This window comes from Camelus dromedarius, chromosome 20, assembly GCF_036321535.1.
Source record: "Camelus dromedarius isolate mCamDro1 chromosome 20, mCamDro1.pat, whole genome shotgun sequence".
Lineage (NCBI taxonomy): Eukaryota > Metazoa > Chordata > Mammalia > Artiodactyla > Camelidae > Camelus > Camelus dromedarius.
In genome coordinates, this window is record NC_087455.1 from 31,578,973 (window position 1) to 31,593,128 (window position 14,156).

Sequence of the window (14,156 nt, forward strand, 5' to 3'; positions counted from 1 at the left end):
TTTTTGATTAGGGAAACGTGTAAAATGACCCCCTGAAGTAGGGAGAGGGGTTCATTACCAAACGGAGAAAAGCATAATGAAAGAGGGACTTTAGAAACTTAACACATGTGCTTCAGATCTGTCCTTTCCATCTTTAATAATTCAGGGCCAAATACAAGGAATGGACTCAAATATTCCTGTAAGCTTCATAAAAACTAGGACTGTCAGTTTGTTCACCACTGTATACCCAGCGCCTTCAACAGGATCTATATGAGAGGGCCAATGAAGTAGATATTTGTTGAAAGAGTAAAAATGGATGTCCAAATTCATGTGGATTTATTATTTGTTAGGAAAAGACTATGAAGATCTTTTATTAATGTATTATAGAATCATAGAGTTGGAATGAACCTTTGAAATCTTCTAGCAAAGCCAAACATTTCATGAATCAGTGTAATATCTCTGGCTAGTCTTCCTTTAGTCTCACTGGATTTGTCCAGTGGCAAATGCTTTACAGCACTGAAGTCAGATAGATTCCTGAGACCTTGAAGTATAGTGTGTCTATTTAATTCTGAACTTTCTCTAGTATAGCTCTGTAATATAGGGTACAGGAACAGAGGTAACAAATCAATGAGTTAATGAAGGATAGTGACTTATTGGTTGGAATTAGTGGAATGCTTAGAGGATAAAAATTGAAATCCAGGTAACTGAAAAGGTCAGTATTAAAGTAACTGTACACAACACAATTTTATGGACTGGTACTGCCTTTTTAACACTCCAAGCTCTTTAATCCTTATGGGGACTGGTGAATAGGGAGAGGAGCGAAAGCCCAGGCACGGAGGACAGCACCACCATCTCGCATTCCTGCTGCAGTGGTGTGGTGGGGCGGCCCTAAACAGTGCACCTGACTCCCACTCTCCCACCTTGGCTGCAAACCACGAATTTAAAAAGGCTGGGAACATCAGATGTGGGTATCTCCTTTCTTTTTGTAACTACAAGTCTGTACCCATTCATTCATTATTGAGTGCTGTCTGTATGCCAGGCATGATTCCAAGCATTGCAGATACATCAGTGAACCAAACAAAGATCTCTGCTCTTGTGGACCCTTGTCTTAGTGTAGTACTGTTCAATAGAAACATGACACGAGCTACATATATAATTTTAAACTTTCTAGTACTCACATTTAAAAAGAAAAAGTAATAGGTGAAATTAATTTTAATAATGCATTAAGTATATTAGTATGTAACATTAATGTTATATAATCTAGTATCTAGTATTAATATCAACTTATATTAAGCATACTTTTTTCTAAAATAATTAATATATAAATCTCATTTAAAAGTTATTAATGAGACACCTTGCATTCTCTTTTTGGTACTAAGCCTTTGATGTATATTTTACATTTATAGAGTATCTCAATTTGGGTTAGCCACATTTCAAATGCTTATGAGCTACTGTTTTGATAGTGCAGCTTGAGAGCATAGTGGTTGGTTTCTGTGGATAATCAAGTCAGACCATCTGGTCTGAGCCAGAGAATCATTTCTTAGAAGTGTGAGAATTTTCAAGTAATCTGGGCTCCTTACCCATGGCCTGTAAAACTACGTGATCTGGTCGTGGCCTTCAACATCTCATCTTGAAGTAGTCTCCTCCTCGTTCACTGAACTTCAGCTTTCTGTTTTGAATTCAGTTGTGGGAGGCTTTTTCTTGAATCAATGGCATTTTTGTCTTTTTCATTTGTGTGGAATGTCAAGTTCCCAGTTAGCCAGTCACACAGTTGGCTCTTCCCTGTCATTTAGACATCAGCAAAAATATCTATCAGGCCTTCTTTGGTGTCTACTGCAGGTAGCTTCTTAGTCATTCTCTGTTCTCAGTCATCACTGATGTTTTCCTGTGTTACCTTGTTTCCTATCAAATTATCATTATATTATTCTTTCCCCTGTAGAATATAAGCTCCATGAGAGCAAGGATACTTCTTGTTTTATTCACTGCTTATTCTCAGCCACCATAGTAATTCTTAGCATGTAGTTGGTGCTTGATAAATACTTACTGAGTGAATAAATGGCATTCTCGGTCGGGTATCTTGCACTGGAGTGCATTTATCAAGTGGGTAAGATTCTTAGATTACCACTGAAGTGTAGAGTTGAGAGATGGTTTAGAGTAGCCTTAGGGTTTTTTAATCTGGATAGTGTTATGGGTAATTGGTACTTTAGAGCTTGGGGGAAGAAGGTCCAAGTTGTTTGTTTTGATGAAGAAAGCAAATTGATCCTAAGCTAACACATTAAGATTACTACATACAAATAAACATATGCGTTTATGACATATATTGGTGTTGTCTGTAAATGTAAACCACCTTCCAATTTGCTTAGAAATTTTAATATAAGGTTTTTTTTTCACTGAGGTGAAATTCATGTAACATAAGATTCATTATGTTAAAGTGAAAAATTTAGTGACATTCACAATATTGCGCAGTTACTACCTCTATCTAATTCCAAAATGTCTTTATCACCCCCTGTCTATTAAGCAGTTGCTCCCCATTCTCCCTCCTCTCCAAACCCCTGGCAACCATCAGTCTACTTTCTCTGTGGATTTACCTATTCTGAATATTTCATATAAATGGAATCATACAATATGTGCCTTTTTGTGTCTGGCTTCTTTCACTTACATAATGTTTTCGAGGTCCATGCACATTGTGGCACATGTCAGTACTTTATTCCTTTTTATAACTGAATAATATTCCAGTGTGTATATATACCATAATTTGTTTATCCATTCATCTGTTGATTTGACATTTGGGTTGTTCCTACCTTTTGGCCATTGTGAATAATAGTGCTATGAGCATTCATGTGCATATATTTGTTTGAATACCAGTTTTCAGTTGAGTATATACCTAGGAATGAAATTGGTAATTCTGTGTTTAACTTTAAAAAAAAAAATACTTTTGAGGAACTTAAATACTGTTTTCCACAGCAGCTGTACCATTTTATATTTCCACTAGAAATGCACAAGAGTTCCAATTTTTTCACATCTTCCCAGCACTTGTTGTTTTCTGTTTTTTTGATTATAGCCATCCTAGTGGCTGTGAAGTAATACCTCATTGTGGCTTTGATTTGCATTCCTTACTGAGTAATGATGATGATGTTGAACGTCTGTCTTTTCATGTGTGGCCATTTGTGTATCTTTAGAGAAATATCTGTCCAAGTCTTTGCCCAAGGGATTGTTTTTGGTTGAGTTGGAAGAGTTTTTATATATTCTGGATCCTAGACCATTATCAGATATATGATTTGTAAATATCTTTCCCATTCTTTGGGTTGTCCTTTTACTTTCTTAATAATGTCCTTTAATTCACAGAAGTTTTAAATTTTGATAAAGTTTAGTTTACCTATTTTTTCTTGTTGCTTGTGCTTTTGATGCCATATCTAATGATACATTGCTCAACACAAGGTCATGAAGATTTACTCTTACGTCTTCTTCTAAGAGTTTTATGGTTTTAATTCATATTTAGATTGTTGATTCATTTTGAGTAAATTTTTGTATATGATCTGAGGTAGGAGTTCAACTTCATTTTTTTTTTTGCATGTGAATATCTAGTTGTCCCCCAAGTTACTTCTTTATGAGACATGAACCACTGTAGAGTTGGTGGTGGTGACAGAAGCAAGCTTGTTCAAGCAGTTATTTTCACATTCTCAAGAGTCTTTATATTTTCTTCCTATTATCCCATTGTGGGGCCAGCACTTGTTTTCTATTTTTCTGGTTATAGCCGTTGGAACTGTTTCTGATTTTCTTGTTTTATGTTTTTTCCTCCTCTTTCTCTTACATAGAGCAGTGTCCTCTGTCTTTGTATAGACTGAGACTCTCTCCCTTCCCTCAACTTACTTCTTTGGTTTATGCTTATAGTGATTGTGCTTACAGTGAGAAGTAGGTTTCATTATCCTGAGCAACTGATATCACTTGGATGTATTAAAAAAATAAGATGTTTTCAATAAAAATAGAGACTTTCACAGATTGCACTTGAATAAGGTTTATCGAGAGGCACTACAGTGTAGTGGTTCCAAGCATAGATTATGATCAGAGAGGACTCACATCTTGGTTCCATCTTACTTGTGTGTGATCGGAAGGATGTTACCAAACCCCTATGAAATAACTTGCTCGTTTGTCAAGTGGTGCTAACAGTATTTACCTTATAGGCTTGTTATAATGATAGGTGAGATAGTGCGTGCGAAACTCTAGCACAGGGCCTAGTACACATAGCACTGGCTGTACTGCTGCAGCTGCTGAGAATATCCCCTTTCCCTCCCCTCTCCTCCTTGGCCTTCTTTTTCCCTCCCTCCCCACCTTTTCCTTCTCTGAGAGCCTGTGTTTTTTGTTTCCACTTTCCTGGTCTTTCTCTGACGTTTCCAGTTTTGAGTTCTCATTATTAGGGTCAGAATCCAGGACCTGGGTGGATTAGGACTGACCCGGCTGGAAGTGGGAGGAGTGGTATTGGTGTGAACGCTTCATCAGAACACCCTTGGCAAGCCGCCACCTTTTCTCATTTCCTCTCCTTTATGTAACATTGTTGGTTTCTATTTTCGTCAAGAATTGGAGGTATCACAGGGAGGAGTGTCTGAATTTACTTTTTCAGGACGGATAATGGCGATATTGCCACCTCAGAGATAGACGATGTAGGAAACAGTGATTTCTTAGGGTCCGTTGATTCTTGGGATATGTTATGTGCTTTAGGAGTGACATTGATAAATTCAAAAAAAGGAGAAATTTAATGATGAAATTTTCTTTCATCAGAGAAAGAGATTCTTGGTTCTTTACCTTTCAGTCTTTTCCTGGAGGTTTAATGATCATGAGAAAGAAGTCCTTGTTAACAGTACTCTCTTGTAAGAGTTTATCTAATGTGGTATTTCAATTAAGTCTTTAAACTATTTCTTTCCAGTTAACAGAAGATGAAATTGCAACTATTCTTAAATCGACTTTGAAAGGACTAGAATACTTACACTTTATGAGAAAAATACACAGAGATATAAAAGCTGGAAATATTCTCCTCAATACAGAAGGACATGCAAAATTGGCAGATTTTGGAGTTGCTGGTCAGTTAACAGTAAGTGAATAATTTTTTGGAAACTTTTTTTTGGTTTATATGTGGTTTGATTGTGGCTAAACTTTGATAACTTCTTTTGGGGTTATGGAAAGAAACGCATAACATCATTATTCTTGGGGAGAAGGAGCCATAATTTAGGTATTATTTATTATTTTTATTTATAATTTAAGAGATGTTGAATAAATATGAAAATATATGTTGTCATCAAGAAATGCTGAAATGTTCAGAAAGGAAAGCTACATTGATTCATTTCTGTAAATTTTATTGTTATAGTGCTATCTTTAATGACTGTCTTTAATGAAGGTGGTGGAGATAAGACACTTGTAGATTCTTGCTTATTTCAGAATTCAAAATTTCTAAATATGTCATGTCACAAATAGTTGAAATTTTAGGCAAATAGTCAGTTTCAGAGATTATCTGTAGTATTTGAGGGTTTCATGCATGTAGTGTAAAGACTATATTAACAACCAAATTTCCTTAGGTTTTTGTAGTAGTATTTATTGTCTGTGTAATGGTTTTGCAGGATACAATGGCAAAACGCAATACTGTGATAGGAACTCCATTTTGGATGGCTCCTGAGGTAATTCAAGAAATAGGCTACAACTGTGTGGCTGACATCTGGTCCCTTGGCATTACTTCTATAGAAATGGCGGAAGGAAAACCTCCTTATGCTGATATACATCCAATGAGGGTAAGAAAATGATGGAAAATGTCAATGTTAAAACTGTTGCAGTTTTGCAATATCAGTGTAAATAAATACGAAGAAGGTCATTTGAATTTGAGGTCTGTGCAAAAAAATAGTAAAATTTTCTGTCAGAGATTAGTGACTGTTACTTTCTCTCCCCCCACATCCTTAATTGTGAGAGAAGTGAAGCCTGTATTTCTCTCTCCAGTCACCATTAAATTTCCCCATACTTTGAATAGAAGAAAGGGTTGGTAAATCGATTACATTCTTCAGTTCATTGTATTTTGAATGTAGCATTGGAAGAAATTGATTCTTTTCTACCCACCCTGTAAATTCTATCTTTTTATATTTTTGTTTTTCCCTTTTTTTCTTCTCTGGACTGGCTATATTAAAAAAATTCCTAATATTAATATTAAAAAATTAAAAAATCTAACATTGCTATGTATCTGTAAATGAATTAATCTTATTTTTTTAGTTAGTGCTTAGCGAGAAAATGGAATTCCTTTTTTGAGCATTATTATATGCTTCTATGAACTCTTTTTCCAGGATAATTTTTGAGTTTGAAGTACATACCTTGTGTATTCATGTCTAATTGCCAGTGCTTTAGGATTTGTGATGATATAATTTTAAAATTTATTAGTATACGAATCTCAATTCATTATTGATAAGTACATTTATCTTTGTAAACTTATTGCCCTCTAGTGGCTGTAGTCACCTCAAGAAGAAAGGATATAGGAATGAAGGGAGAGAGGGAGGGAGAGAGAAAGTGAGTGTGTAGGTGTGTATAGAAAAGAGAAGAGATGATGGTTTCAGGGTGACTGGAGAAGTGTGTGAAGTAAACAAAGGGGAGGAAAAAGAATGCAGTGTTTGGAATATCTGAAGCATATAAAAATTGGATTTGTATCTGATACTACAATGCTATTGTGGATTGAATTTCAACAATGTAGGTAATTACTGTACTAGACTGGAAATATTTAAAAATCTACCTGCCACTTTCAAGAGAATTCCTTGAGTAATATAATTATATATAATATGTATAATCTTCTTTGTGCATATAACTTCCTTTTGCTAGAGTGAAACATAAAAGTAACATGAATTGTTTGTTTGAAAATTCTAACATGAAAAATAACAAGGTCAGCATAAAATCAGCAGGACACATTCTCCTTTCTTCTCTGATTGTTAGATATCTTTGGTAACATATCAAATTTGACCGTGAGGTACTCTCTCTAGTAGAAAGCAAAGAATTAAAGTATCTGCCCCTTGTCTTTCAGGATCTTGAAATATCACTTGACAGTTTAAATTAACACATATAACACATAGTGAAAATACACTTTACAGTTTTTTTAAATTGAGGTGTAGTTGATACACAGTATGTAAGTTTCAGGTGTACAACACAGTGATTCTCAATTTTTGGAGGTTATGCTCCATTTATAATTATTATAAGAAGATCACTATAGCAGATGGAGGCAAAGAATGCAAATTATTTTAATGTTAGTAAAGGATGCTATACAATTTACTGCATATAGTGGGTATCTAAAATAAGAGACAAAGTTAGGAGGTGACGGGCCAGGTTCCCTGGCCCCCACATCCGGGGTAGGGGTGGGCGGGTGCCCAGCCACTGTTGATAGTGTGTGATTGGAGTGAGGATTCTATTCAGTCTTCTGAAATTCCCTTTGGCCCTTCTCCTAAGAGTGTAGCCCTTTCCACTATGCCTGCTCTCTGGATGCCTGTGATAGGAACAACCCCAGAACAGCTGTGCTAATTTCTAGACTGAGTGAACTGTGATTTGGTTTCCTGCTCCCGATGTGCTTGAGACCCATTCTTGGTTAGGCCGGCAAGAGTTACGGGCAAGAAGTGATACATCAACTTTGGATAATTTATAATGGGGTTGCTTTTGCCTAAAGAATCACAGATTAATATGGTGCTTTTCACTGATTAGCTGTTCTGTAGGAGATGTGTTTTGAGTGTCATAACCTAAGGGATGTGAAGGACTTAAAGTTGGCACTGAATTAGAAAATAGAAGTGATTAAGTTAAATTGGAACTTGGCAGTTAATTGAGAATGGGTCTATTGAAGGTTTTAAGGCCAAGGTCATTTGTTTTATAGGGTTTAGCTTATCAAAGATTGATACTTAATCATTCCTGAGAGAATAAACAGTATTTGGAATGTAGATACTCATGGAAGAATTTCCTACTAAAAAGGGTGATTAAAAACACTGGATTTATTTGATGGCAAGGGATAAACTAAATTAATTTTGATGCAGCTCTCTCTTTTTTTGAAGAAAGACTTGTATGTAAAGCAAATCTTCACCGTGGTACATAGTGATAATTATCTGTCTAGTAAAGGGCAGCAATGGTGTACACATTAAAACCTGTAAAGCTTCTATAGTCATCTTAATGAAAAAGAATATGTATATATTTATATATAGTTGAATCACTATGCTATGCACCAGAAACTAATACAGTATTGTAAATCAAATATATTTCAATAAAAGAAGGGGGAAAAACATGTAAAGCTTTGTAAACAGGAGAGGAATAAAAATATGTGCTATCCAGATATTAGATTAAAATTAGTAATGGCAGATGGAAGTAAATCTGCTCAAGATGTTAAGGGGGACAAATTTCATGAAAACTCAGTGTATTTTGAAAAGTTAAATATGAAGCCACTAAGTTAATTTTGGTCAGTTAAATAAATAAAAGATTTAAAAAATGAATTTTGAACTCAGTTAATCATGTAGTTCTGTTAAGATCAGTCTTTTATCTGTTTCAGTCCTTTAGGAAGTACAGTTTTCAAAAACTCAGGAAACGAGTGATAGTATCATTTTTCTAAATGTCGATTACTGTCCCCCTCCACCAAACCTAAGCACTTTATTCCTTAGACATCGTTAAGACCATATTGGTTATTTTTTTAACATAGTTTGCTGTGTTTTCTTTTACAAGCATTTATGTTTCAGCTACTCATTGCTCAGCCATAGAGAAAGGGGCAAGGAAAGTACAGTTTGAGTCAGACTGAGGACCTAGGCAAAGTGACTGATGGTTTCTTGACATCAACTGAAGGACAGAAAATCAAACTAAGACTTTTACTCAATACTGAATGTTTATTACCTTTAAAAAATTAGATGTACAAATATATGGCATGTTTCAGGGAGATTTATGTTGAATGTGACTTAAGGAGACGAAGCCATTTAAATGGCAAATTTCTGGAAATTCAACTTATATGCAACTTGACAATCTCTGTTTAAGAGTAAATTAGAAGCTACTTTAGACTAAAAACAGACGTGTCTGTGTATGTGTTTGTCTTCACACCACTTACGAAGAAAGGAACTCTGTAGATGTTTTCAAAATGGAAAAGTAATTTTTGATGAATGATATTTTTGAAAATGGTGTTCTTTCTTTTCTGAAAACCCTTTTCCTTAACCTCATTATTTTTTCCAACTGGTGTCTCCACTCCCCCCCCCTTTTTTTGAGAAACATAGCATTTTAGTGAGTAAAATAATTGCTCCAGTATACACAAGGTAAAAAACAGACAATACGAGATTAAAAAATCACTCTTTATGGTGCATATTAAAAAAATAGAACACTGGGTGGGGAATAGTGTAGCTCAGTGGTAGCGTGAGTGCTTAGAATGAATGAGGTCCTGGGTTCAATCCCCAGTATGAATGAATACATACATACATACATACATACATACATACATACATATCTAATTACCTCCCCCCACCAAAAAAAAAATTAAAAAAAATTTGTTTAAAAAAAAGAGAACACATTCGCAGTAGCTTTCTCCATCGAAAGTTATATGACACTGCTCTTTTCACAACCAAGTATACTCCTAATCCAACATGGTTTCTTTTGGGGAAAAAAAAAAGGACATACAAAAAAGGTAATTATATCTGTATTTAAGAAGTGAAAACTGAGTTAACTATCTGTTAATTTAAAAAAATGAATCCATGACCTCTTTCCTGCCCAATTAATAATAAAATTAAGTTGAGAAATTCTGGAAGACTGGGCTTGGTTAGGGGGTGTGAATTAAGTAATACCACACCCAACACACTTACACATCTTCCTGTCTCCCAGTTCCTGCTGTGTATGACTGGGTAGATACCTGGGCCATCTTAGTGTGTGTGCATGGCACTGCCTCTTGGAAGATTACTTAACATGGGGGTGCAGAGGACAAGTATCTTAATTTTGGGAGTGGACGGAGGAATATGGGGGTGTTAATTCACAGAATTAAAATGACTTGATGGGAATGTCCTGGATCAAGACCTCTCTCTTAAAGCTTGAGACAGCAGAGTGCACCCTTCCTCTGTGGTCTAACATCTTGGTGCCCCTGCTGGGGTGCTGTGCCAGATCCTGGAAACATGGGGCCAGGAGTGTGTGCCAATAATACTTCTACCACATCCTGAATGGGGGACTTCAGCACTTTGCCCTCTGACATCATTGTAGCCAGGGACTATGACTTAGTGGCGAAGCCCAAGATCCCCCTCTTCTCTTGCTTTTTATAGTTAAATTTTGGCTTGAATGACATGTTCTGTGCTCATGAGGTCTACTCCCTTACTTTTTATTTTATCTTTTTACCCTCTGTGATAGTTTCCTGGGCTGTCCTAACAGATTACTACAAATTTGGTAGCTTAAAACAATAGAAATTTATTCTTTCAAAATTCTGGAGGCCAGAAGTTTGAACCAAAGTGTTGACAGAGTTGTACTCCCTCCAGAGGCTCTAAACAAGACTCCATTTTTTTTTTTTTTTTTTTTTTTTTTGCATCTTCCAGCTTTTGGTGGTTGGCTGCCAAAAGTCCTTGGCATTCCTTGGATTGTAGCTACATCACTCCAGTCTGTGCCTATATCTTCACATTACTTTCTCCTCTGTGTTTCTGTGTCTTTTTCTCTTCTGTCCATCTCAAATTTCCCTCTGCCTTTCTCTTAAAAGGACGCTTGTCATTGAATTTGGGATCCACTCCAATAATCCAGGATGACCGCCTCTTACAAAGATTTTTTTCTTTTCAGATTAGGTTACATTTAGAGGTTCTGGAAATGAGGATGTAGACATATCTTTTTGGGGCCGCTGTTCAACCCACTATGTCCCCATAATATATTGTTTTTTCAAATTATGTATAGTTTAAGTTTAATAATGACTAATTTCAGGACATATCTCCTTCTGTTTCGGCTTTTTTTTTTTTTTTTTTACTGTGGTAAAATATACATAACAAAATTTACCATTTTAACCATTTTTAAGTATACAATTCAGTGGCACTAAGTACATTCATATCACACTATCTACTACAGAAATTTTTATCATTGCAAATTAAAACTCTGTACCCTTTAAATAATAACTTCATTATCCCTCAGCCCTGAATACCTCAAAACCACATTTTCTCTTTCTAACTCATGAATTTGACTATTGTAAGCATCTCATATAAGTGGAATCATACAATATTTGTCTTTTTGTGTCTGGCTTCTTTCACTTAGCATGTTTTCAAGGTTCATCCACTGTTGTAACATATATCAGAATTCATTCTTTTTTTAAAAGCTGAATAATATTCCATGGTATATATGTGTACCGCATTTTGTTTAACCATTCATCCATATATGGATACTAGAGTTGCTTCACCTTTTGATTGCTGTGGATAGTGCTACTATGAACATGGATGTACAATTATCTCTGTGAGACTCTGCTTTCAATTTAATGGGTATGTACCCAAAACTGGGATTGCTAGATCTTATGGTAATTTTATGTTTAAGTTTTTGAGGAACCTGCATACTATTTTTCACAGCACTGTGCCATTTTACATTCCCACCAGCTGTGCACAAGGATTCCAGTTTCTCCATATTCCTGTCAACACTTATTTTCTATCTTCAGATAATAGCCATCCTAACAGGAGCGAAGTGTTATCTTGTGGTTTTGATTTGCATTTCCCTAATAACTATAGTGATGTTGAGCATCTTTTCATGTATTTATTGCCCATTTGTGTATCTTTTTTGGGAAAAAGTCCATTCAGATCATTTGCCCATTTTTTAATTGGGTTGTTTTTGGTTGTTGTTGAATTTCTGATCTCATTTTTATTAATCTGCCTTTTTCTATTTGCTGACTGAAGTCTCCTAGTCTTTTGACTTTTTTTTTTTTTTGACAGACAGGCAGTCTCTGTTTATTGCCCTTCCAGCCGTCCCCTTATCATTTTTTGTACTCCAATTCTAATACTCAGTCCAAGAGCCTTTATAATTCTTTCTTTGTAATCCATCCACTGCGAGATCTTTGAGTCAAAATGGTTCTAACTTCCTGTTTATATGTGCAAATACTTGCTAGTCTATAAGCATAGGGTAGGTTATATGTATTACTTTGCTTTGTGCCATAGATGTGTTCTGGAGAATTTGTGTAAATATTTAATAGTTGTAAATTAGCATTTAAAATTTTTGAATTTAAAAAAAAATAATTTTAATGATTCCTTTAGTGATGAGAATAACACTTTTGAAACTTATCTGCCATGTAATTGTATGTATTTTTATGATAGGACATAACCATTTTAGCAAAAAATACAAAATTTAATCATTAATATTAAAATATTTTTGATTCAGTGTTATTGTTAAAATAGAAGAAATGTGTATTCTGATGTGGAGGTGAGGAAGTTAATCTTTGGGCCAGTTGGAGAATATATCATTTGTTCTACATTGGTTGTTTTGTGTAAGAGAAACTAAATGTCGTCTAAGTATGGATGTTTGATTTTTGAAGACAAGTACCCCATGATTTTCTTCGTGTATTCCTTTTGTTCCCCTTTTCTTTATTTCCTTCTACAAATATTTAGTGCACGTTTGTCATGTCATAGTTGGACTTTGAGGATGCAGTGGTAAACAGAGCAGGTATGTTTCCTGTTCTCTTGGAACTTACAGTCCAGCGATAATTAGCATTCTCATGTTAGAATTAGTTAGCTTTCTCTGTGTGTATGTGTGTGTAGGGAGTGTACATATATACTCAGTTTAGAATATAGAACTGTACACTATAACAACTTTTATTCAATTATATATGTATCTATATTATAAATTATATAGGATGATATGGCTATATGATATTTATTATTTTGTCATTACATACATTACTGGTTTTTCTCGTCTTTCTTTTTATCCCCCTTTCTTCCCGCTGCTGCCTTTATTTCTTTTAGCTCCTATCCCTTGACAGTGTGGGTACGTGAATGTTCACATAATCCCTTTCACACCTTTACTTTTATTTCTTTTCATATTGCCTTTCTTCCTCCCTATCTGTTCCCTACATTTTTTGCCTAATTATTTTAAGTGATACCTTGATTATATTAACCATACTTTCAGATCAGAAATAGCCAAGGATCCGCAAGAGTGGGGCAAATTGGATCATTGGAGAATTGTAGTACTACTTTCAGGACATATGTTTTTTCACTCTATTTCAGTGGTAGGGTTGTTCTGCCCCATGGTCCTAATACATGTGGGAGCACTAGGCATTCCAGCCCCAAAATTGAGGATTAAGGTTTATTACAGTGACAGTTTCAATGTATTTTTGTCCAAAGTTGGAGTTATTATTCTTGAATAGATGAATAAGCAAAGAGAACAGAATAAACAAATTTCAGCTTCTCTTGGTTGAGTTGCTGGGGTCACCCCTGAGGGTTTCACAGGGAAGACAAATTCCCACTGTTAATTTGTAGTCAAACCTTGCTGCTGGTGTTGCCAAGTCCTCTGTAAACATGATTAGTTTGTTAACTACTGAGGAAGCAGTCATCATTTTCTCACTGACATATAATATGAATTACATGAATATTAATTGTATGTTGAAGACATATTTCCATTAAGTATTGCTTAGAGAAAGAATTATTGAGAAGGAGTTACACTAGAAACCGTCTTTTTAAGATTTTAATGTGGGATACTGACAAAGGCAATGCTTCTCTGTTTTTGTGTGGGAGCATTTACCGGAGACAATTTAAATTGATTTACTAATGATGGAAAGATTTCATACTTTTTTGACTGTGATCCATAGTATGAAATGTATCTCACATTGTGACCTATTATGTGCATGTGTGCATGCATGTATGTGCACACACAACTGAACCAAAATATACATGAAACAGTACTTACTATGCATGTGCATAATGGGTCACAATGTGAAATACATTTCATACTGTGAATCACTATTTGTGATCCACTCTGATTTCTGTTCTATCACAGTCTTCTGTTTTCTTCTATTTCATCTTTTCATTAAAAAAAAAAATAGGTGATTCAAATCCATTCAGTTGATTTTATGACCTGGTATTAATTTGTAACTTACATTTGAAGAGCAGGAATTGCTGTACCAGCCTTTGGAAATCTGAATTCTTCTAATGCCACAGTGCTTTCATTGTTGCCACATAGTAGTGATGTGACCTGGTATTTGAAACTTGTGAGTCCTGAGTCAA

The 14,156-nt window shown here is 35.2% G+C and overlaps 1 protein-coding gene across 1 annotated transcript in view; it reads left to right on the plus strand.

Annotated features, from left to right (window-relative positions):
* Positions 1-14,156, plus strand: part of STK3 (serine/threonine kinase 3) — a 233,279-nt gene that overhangs the window by 62,349 nt on the left and 156,774 nt on the right. The window contains exons 5-6 of the mRNA XM_031439380.2: positions 4,901-5,065; positions 5,589-5,756. Of these exons, the coding sequence (XP_031295240.1) occupies positions 4,901-5,065; positions 5,589-5,756 (333 nt within the window). The remainder of the gene's footprint in view (positions 1-4,900; positions 5,066-5,588; positions 5,757-14,156) is intronic.